This window comes from Epinephelus moara, chromosome 16 (assembly GCF_006386435.1).
Source record: "Epinephelus moara isolate mb chromosome 16, YSFRI_EMoa_1.0, whole genome shotgun sequence".
Lineage (NCBI taxonomy): Eukaryota > Metazoa > Chordata > Actinopteri > Perciformes > Serranidae > Epinephelus > Epinephelus moara.
Genome location: NC_065521.1, coordinates 44,695,467 through 44,704,385, shown reverse-complemented (window position 1 = coordinate 44,704,385; position 8,919 = coordinate 44,695,467). Strand labels below are relative to the sequence as shown.

Sequence of the window (8,919 nt, the reverse complement as noted above, 5' to 3'; positions counted from 1 at the left end):
GTTGACTAGAGATGATGCGCCGTCTCATGGCGGTCACTTCCTGTCGACGTTACAGATCAGAAGTACAGAGAGTTGTTGACTAGAGACGATACGCCGTCTCATGGTGGTCACTTCCTGTCGACGTTACAGATCAGAAGTACAGAGAGTTGTTGACTAGAGACGATACGCCGTCTCACGGCGGTCACTTCCTGTCGACGTTACAGATCAGAAGCACAGAGAGTTGTTGACTAGAGATGATACACCTTCATCCAGTTGACTTGGTGTGAACCATCAGCTTTTAACGTCACAGTTCAGCACATTGACAGTAGTTGTCCGTTTTAACTCGTCTCGTCGTGACTCTTTGGTCTGAACTGTGCTGAAGACTCAATCTAAAATAGCTGTGAACTCTCTTCATACACGGTGAGTGTTTGCAGTTAGAGTAAATCTATTACTTTTTTCTGCAGGTAACATTCTTACATTCTGTAAAGCATATATGAATGTAAGTGTACCTCTTGATGATTACCATATAACATTTGTTCCTGCTCTCGCCTGCTTCCACACAGCCGGACATGAGCCGACACACTTGTTCTTTGACTCAAAGAAAGACCAGGAGACACCTCAAACATCTTGTTTCACGTCATTTTAATTAAATTTACTTCAATTTTTTTGCACTTTCACTACTAAAAATGTCTGCACGAAGCTTTGTACACTACATCACTTTAGATTCAAGAATTATGGCCAATAATTCACAACGTTCAATACTTAATTCATGCATTTCATTAGTCAGTGTTAATATCTCATTTTACACAGGTCCAACACAACCATGGACACAACCAGCCTCCTCTGAAGCCCCGCCCACACTGTGAGCCATCCTGCTGCCAAGGAAACACCCCCAACAGAAACAAAATTTACTCGTCTTCGTATGAAAAATTTTATATGTAGTAAGATAAAAAAAAATCCTCTCACGGGAGCAGAACATAGTAAGAAATGAAATATAGGGGTCATGAGTCCTCATACCTCTCAGGAGCCTCAAAGTATTCTGGGAGAATGATTTACAAATGACGCAGCTGTAAATTAAAAGGCAAGTGAGAAGTAAAACAACTCTCGAATCATCACAGATCAATGAGATCTGACTGTCAGATATAAAAGTGGGGAATTTTCCTTTAATGCAAACAGTGGTTGAATACTGAATGTTGGTCAATAGTACGATCTCCCACTCTGTGTATCAATAATACTTTATGACTGTTTTGTCCATATGTTTCTGCATCAATGCATTCATTTCTGTACATTATGTTCTCAGAGAAAAAAATCGCTGAGATTCTGAGACATGAAGCGGAAAAAAAAGATCACTTGATTTTCTCCGAGTCCTCTGATACATTTCTTTTAATACCAAAACAAAGTCCACAAAGTTCAAAAGTTCCTCTCACAAAGATTCTCATCATATCTACATATTCTGTGTCTGTGCTCCACGCACAGGTCACACTGCAGTTAATGTGGAAATTTAACCAGAGGAGGCAGCGACGAGCACGCCGCCATTTTGTTACTTCAGCCAGTCAGGCTTACCCCACCGCTGACTGCAGAGTGACACAGATACACCACCGCACAAGTACAAATGCTCACAACGGCGTAAGATACGGTGTAGGCTCTGCATAGAGCTGACGCACAAGTATAAATCTGGACCAGTTAGGAACTGCTGCAGTATTCTGTCTGTCAGCTGTAGGCTGACTGATGTTCAGCTGAGCCTCTCACTGATCTCAGAGGTCACCGGACACTCAAATTTTTTCTGCCATATTCCCTCCAGTCTCTCCTATTTCCTCTCTGTATGTTCATGAGCAGTATTCATGATGTTCCACGGTTAGCACAAACTTTTGGTTCTTAACTCACAGAGACGCATTTTTGCCTCAGTTTGTGCCAATTTGTGTTTATTTATGTCTTTCTGTAGCTTTTTCGCTGGCCTTAAAAGGATAGTTAATATTTTTTGAAGTGGGGTTTGTATGGGGCACAAATCCATCTGTCAGCACCCGCACAGTTTGGAGAAGCAGACTGGTGTCTGACACCAATGATAAGCTGTGTACTGCTGTGGATGGGTGCAGCTACAAAACGTATTTTAGCTACCTAAAAGAATCAATATCAATTAAAGGTCAGTATGCGTTGATAGCATAGTGGATAGTGCCGGCGCTAGGGCTGTCCTGAATACCATTTTTAAACATTCGGACCTTCGGCGGACTCCGGGGTTTTTTCGGACCTAATTGTATTGCGGAGTTTTGCACAGAGGCGACCGGATCTTTGCTCTCAAACCACAAAAACAAATGTGATGGCACAACAGTCTCCTTCAGTACATTATTCTATGCTTTCTTTTGATTTTCACATTGGCTAGTCATCCTGTTGAATTTGTCTTCTGATTAAATCAGAACCATTGAAACAAGTTGTAGGAAGCCTCTGCAAGTAATTGGTTGCTGGCAGACACTCTGTGCTGCAATAAAATGGTTAATCAGCAGTGTTGTGCACTGTAGAGCCGATGTGCTGCTGGTTCTGCCGGCCTGAATAGAATATAATGTCTATAGCCTTACTGTTGTGTACAGCCTTATAGACTGAGCTGAGTAGTGATGCACGGGTCGACCTGTAACCCACAGGACCCACAAATGGACCTGCGGGTCGGGCAGCAGTGATCGTCTGTTAAATCGGTCTGTAAATGATATTTTGACATTATTGGCTATTACTGTCATGGCATTCGAAGGTACTGATGCGTTGAGCAGGTGACAGTCCGCGGTCGTTTTCAAAACACATTTGTGTCACGCACTNAAAAAAAAAAAAAAAAAAGTAAATAAAAAAATGAATATCGAATACCAAATTTTCATAACGAATACCTATCCATAGAAACGAATATTCGAATATCCGAATATTTGGGTACAGCCCTAGCCGGCGTTCTATATACAGAGGTGATGCCTCGTTGCAGTGGTCATGGGTTTGACTCCAGCTTGCAACTATTTTTATGGTAGCTCAGTCTCAGTCCATAGGGACTTGGCTTGGGAACCGGAGGGCCGCCTGTTCAAGTCCCTGTCCGGACCAAATATGGAGCGTGGACTGGTGGCTGGAGGTGCCAGTTCACCTCCTGAGAACCACCCAGGTGTCCTTGAGCAAGGCACCATACCCCCCAACCGCTCGGGGCGCCTGTCCATGGGCAGCCCCTTCACTCTGACATCTCTCCACTTACTGCATGTATAGGTCCTGTTTGTGCATGTGTGTGTATTTCAGACCTGTGTGTTAATGACAACGGAGTGAAAATATTGAATGTCCCCTCGGGGGGATTAATAAAGTATATAAAAATAGAAAATAAAGTGTACGCTATATTGAGAGCATTTTCACCACTTTACCAGGAATTTTCGACAAGTAAGCTGTTAATGCTCTTGTCGAAGCCACCAGACTCCACTGACAAAAACAGCAATTCTAGCTTGCTGAATACGGGAGACGCTGGTCTATCCCCACTGACTAACTAGTGTGTTTATGTTACTGTATGACTCTGGTGAATCTGAACTAACCCTTTTTAATGCCAACGTCGCCAAAGTCACACAGTAACATGTACAAACTAATTGACTGAGGCAGCTGTAGATCCTTTGTTCAGTGATATTAAATCACTGTTTTTCTCAATGGAGTCTGGCTTTAAAGAGAGCTATATAACGGAATTCACTGTCGGACATTCAGCCTGACTCTCCAAACTGGGGGCGTGCTGACTGACATCTGTTATGTATAATACTGTCTATGGATAAGTAGCCCAATCAACCGCACTTCAAAATATCTGAACTTTATTTCTGCCTGAACACACCAGGACATGAAACCCGTCTCCTTCATGTACAGAGAAGAGTCTCTCTACCTTCCAGTCTATCATGGAACATTTTCTTGAGGTCCTAAAAGCAGCAGTGAACCAGAACAAACCGTTCCCTTCTTAGAAGTGTCTTTACTGAGTTTAAAGAGACATATAACCTGGTGCTCTTTGTGTCAAAGAAGTTCAGTTCTCAGGATTCAATCCAGTACCATATGTTGGGCTGAACACTTGGCTGCTTTAAAGGCCATCCAGCATCCAGTCCCTATAACAGTTTTTTGTTCCCAGATTCAACCTTCAGGACGAGTAACCCAACTGTTCAGGTTTTCTGCTTGCTGCTTGTTTGATGCCGAGTCCATCCTTTCAGAGTCATTATCACTTTTCCACTTCAGCTGCCTCCTACTGCATGTTGTCCTTATACTCCATCCTCGCGTTTCCTTTACTTGTACCTTCCCTTCGCCATCACGCTCACGATCAAAGACAGTTCAGGGAACAGTTTTTAGACATACATCAAAATGTTCCAGGTTATAAATCCCTCGTCTTTATATGAAGTCTTCTCTGCTCTGTTAACACGTGTCTATCTTCCTTCCAGCCCAAAGACATCTGAAGCTTTGATCTCATAGTTTGAAGTTTGTATTGTCCGTTTCTTTCTTCTTCTTCCTCCTCTTCTCTTCTCCTCACATCACACCGTGGTCACAGAGAGCAGAGGGTTGTATATTTTCTTCCCGTCCGGCGACCTGGAGCCGTGAGCCAGCAGCTCCTGGATGGTGATCCAGTTGTCGAGGATGCGGCGATTCCTCCTCTTCATGATCTTCTTCTGGCTCAGTAACAGGATGTTGTTGCTGGGGGAGTCCTGTCGGGGGTGAAGCTGGGCCGTCTGGGATGAACGGAGGTCTTCGGCTCCCCGGGCTGATGATGAAATGTCCCTGGATAGAAACCAAAGAACAAAACTGATTCAGGCCTCTTTTGTACATTTACTACATATTTCAAAGTATACTGTTCAAAAAAGCATTTTAATTTCTGCATACTGTTTATTTTATATATGTCTCACATATGTCTTATCTTTATTTTGTTCTTTTATTTTTGAAGTTGCTGTACCTTAGTGCAACAGTGCAATCTTTAGTTGCCAACTTTGCTTATCTGCTTCAGTGATGGTATTTCATCTTTATTTTATTTATATTGTTTTTCTATTTTCTTAAAATTGCATAATTTTATTTACTTGAATCCTGCATTGTTTTAAACCCAGGATCAACCATGTAAAGCACTTTGTAACTTTGTTTTGAAAAGTGCTTTACAAATAAGTTTTTTTATTTTTATTTTTTTTATTAATGAAATGTAAACAGTGTGTTATATATTTCACCCCCTGTACAGTTGCCATGCATGTTGAAATTAGCTGTTGTGACCCAAACTGTTTTTGTAACAGGCTGTAATCATGTTTATTTCTACTATGAAGTTTTAACCAAAGTTTTTGGTACTTCTGTGTTTGCTTCATTTTTCAGCCCTGGAAGTTGCTGCTTGGTTTTGACTGATTCCTCCAGAGCTCTGAAAGATACGTTGTACAAACAAGGGCCGCATTTCCCAGAGTTAGCTTAAGAAGATCTTTCACTAAGAAGGAGTTGTAAGATCGAGCTGACCCACTCTTAACAGTCTTCTTAGCGACCAAACGCTCACAGATCCAGCCGCGTCAGGCAAATTAATATTACACTAAGCAAGGAGATGTTAAAACAGTGCGCACTGAAATCTGGCGGAAGAAAAATAATAATAATGAGAAATATAAGTATGAGGAATAACAAGTGTGTTCCTGTATGTGCTGTGCACATCAGCCACACAAATAAAATGAATCATCATGACTATCATTTATCATAATTTGTCCGCACATATCCCACATCTGCATGCACATATCAGATACTTTACCGCACCCAAAAAATGTGTCAGGGCGCAACAAAAATACATCCACCCTCCAAACCTGCGACATGCAGATATCAGGCAACTGACAGGTGTAATTGAGCTCAGCTGGAACCTCATCAAGAGACGCTCCACCTGCTACTCTATATAAAGGCGTTGCCACATCACACATGTGTGAGATACCATGGCTGCTTTACAGCATATTCTCGCTGCTAACCAACAGCGTCGCCGTGTGCGAAGCCAAACCGTATATGTAAATGCATTTGAGCCNTAGTTTTTCATTAGAATTATTAGAACACACTTACACACGAGCAGCAGGGAATTAGTGCGTTAGGTAGCAGCGCTGTGTGTGACTTATGCGCTGATGAAGTGGTGGGTGATCGATTTGCCTGACATTGATTGATTTAGTTTCAGCACTGCAGTAGTGGACAGGTCCTGTTAAGAGCGTCTTAAAGAGCTCATCTGGGAAACACTCTTATCTTAGCGACCCTTCTTAGCTAAGACGTTCTTAACTGTGCTCTTTAGACTTAAGATCGCTCTTAACTGGGAAACGCGGCCACGATCTTGTACCATCATGTCTCCTAGTGTGCATTAATCTTGTGTGTACACATTTTTTCTTTCAATTCTTCCAGGACTTCAAGGGTTTTATAGGTCTTATTTCAATGTAAATTAATTTTAAATAAATATATAGATATGTTTCTTTTTTTTTCATTGTTTCTCATAAACTATCCAGATGATGTGATTTCCGTTGGACTTGGGTTAAAGTATTTTTTGCAGCTTTTTGCACTTCTTTTTAAAGAAAATTAGATTCCTGTGTTCCGCTAAACCAACTCTTCAGCTCCACGCAGCTTTTATCTTCTTTTACTTTGTTGTTTTGGTTTTCTGCCTGCATGAACACTGTGTGGTTGAGGCTCATAACTCTCACAAAAAAATCCTGCGAATGAATATAATCTCCTTCTTTCCAGGCAGCCATTTGTTTCCACCATTGTCTTCCTTTTAGAACAGAGTTATGTAATCGTCGCTTGATAATGCAGCTGTGAGCAGGGATTTCTTTCAGAGGTAGTTTGACTGCCTGATACACTCTGAGTCATCCAGTGAGCTTCAACCTTTCTGTGCAAAAAAACAACAAAAGATATTTTTTAAAAAACAGCCTCAGTCTCGTGGGTTGATTTTCTAACAGCACAGCTTGTGAAAGTCTTTTCAGCAGCTTCAGGTTTTATCTGGCAGCCTCACATAAAAAATGAATACTATTATTTTACTGAAAAACATGTTATTAAAGCACCATGTTACTCCTCATCTGGAGCCCGGCCCTTTAAGCCCTGCGCTCACAGGTGATGGTAATGATGCTGATTAACTGACGTCTGTGATGGCTCAGTGTTCAGGTGTCAGAGTTCGACAACCACCAACAGACAAAACCTGCTTGTTCCAGAATTTGGGATTTCCATAAATTAACTCTGACTGATGGATTATTGGTTTGGAATAATGAAGAGTTTTGTTATCCGGATGTTTAATGAATTTTCACACTGCGCGGCGTCTTCAGCTGAGGAGGTAAGAGGATTTTATTGTTGACATTAATCTTCACGTCATGGTGTGATAGTGAACACACACACAGATGGGTAACTCTGAGCTCCTGAGTGACAAACCACAAAGAAAAATATTCAAAATTAATAAATATATTGTAAACATGAAATGTCCAAAGATAAATTAAAACTATGTAATGGCTGGTTTTGAGCCATGACTCCTTCTATTCTGGCTCATCAACAAGACAAACACATTTTAAGACTCCTATGGAGCCTACAGCCCTGTGGGGGAGAGGCAGCATGTAGTATAACTAAGGATAACGGGAAGAAAAAGTTCACTGAGGTTCAGCCGTGTTCCAGTTTTGTTCCAATGATACTGGAGCACAGAGCGAAAAGGGGCCGGACATAGAAAAGGCTGATTGCATCTCTGTTGGCCTCGCTGCCTTGGTGTCAGCAGGTCATTTAACACACTATGTACCACCACCACATTATTAAGAGCTCTTGGTCTTTTCACACATTTCTGTGAGATACACTACTCTTTCCTTCCCAGTAATCCTTTTCAAAATGTCTGGGTAAACTGGACTTGTTGCTCCCTACCTGTCTCCTCTGAGGTAGTCTAGGCGGCTCTGCATCATGTACTCTCTTCTTCGTCGGTACTCTCTGGCTCTCAGCAGCTGCTGCTTCCTCTCCTCTTTGCTCCAGTATCGGCCCTGGTGGAGCACAGGTTGTCACAGACGGTTGTCACAGTTTGTCATGAAATGTTAGTAATTCGTTAAGTAAAAAAAAAATAATGATAAAGTTTAATTATTATTATTGTAAATATGATTTTTAAAAATGTTAAATAAGGAGCCCAAATAGTGACAAATTCAGTTCCAAACAATATCAGAGGTGATTATTTAATATTAGAGACACAGAATAAACCTTTAGTTTGAGGTCTTTTCATTTCACTGGTAATTATCAGTGGTCAGTTCGTCATAACTGTTGTGATCGGCAGGAGGAGCAGACGAGAACAACACACTCTCATCCCATCTCGTCAAATCCCGCTGCTTTGTCACTGGACCTACATGTCACACTGTGACCTGATAGGTACCCTCGTGCATCAGTTTTGGACATTCAGGGACAACGTGTCGATTCATGCGTTTACTGTGCACACTCCACCTGTTTCATCTCACTGGCAGCGTCGTCATCGGTCGTCATGCCGCTGCGCTCCTCTCTGATCTTCATGGCTCGGGCCTTCAGGAGACGATCCCTGACCGGCCGCTTGGCCACATAACGAGTTCCGTCACTCCGGATCTTTACCTGAACACAAAGAGGACAAATCAGTTGCCTCTTGTGCAAAGTCATGGAGGAAATGAGTAAAACAGACAGTTATGTTTCCTTTCATCAGCATCACAAAGAAAAATAAATATGAATTTGTCAAACAATATGGAGGCAACTGTGGTTAATCACTAAGCAGATTTAAAGGGGACCCATTATGCTTTTCCTTATTTTGTCATGTTAGTATATAATGATGAAATGTCAAACTTTGAATGGGCATATCTCATGCCCCATATGTCGTAGAGACATGAAACTTTGCACAGAGATGCCTCTCCTCATGAGGAACACATTTGCCTCACGAACCCATAACTTCCGCTTATATAGATTTTCCGCCATTTTGAATTTTTTGAAAAACACTTCAAATGGATCTCTTCCTAG

General features: G+C 41.7%; 1 protein-coding gene across 1 annotated transcript in view; it reads right to left on the bottom strand.

The window, feature by feature from the left end:
* Window positions 1-2,788: 2,788 nt before the first annotated feature.
* LOC126402225 (PDZ domain-containing protein 4-like) overlaps window positions 2,789-8,919 on the bottom strand; it is a 79,946-nt gene continuing 73,815 nt past the window's right edge. Inside the window, exons 15-17 of the mRNA XM_050064007.1 lie at window positions 8,383-8,523; window positions 7,822-7,934; window positions 2,789-4,725 (exon numbers count right to left, since the gene is read on the bottom strand). Coding sequence (XP_049919964.1) covers window positions 4,482-4,725; window positions 7,822-7,934; window positions 8,383-8,523 — 498 coding nt within the window. The 3' untranslated portion in view covers window positions 2,789-4,481. The remainder of the gene's footprint in view (window positions 4,726-7,821; window positions 7,935-8,382; window positions 8,524-8,919) is intronic.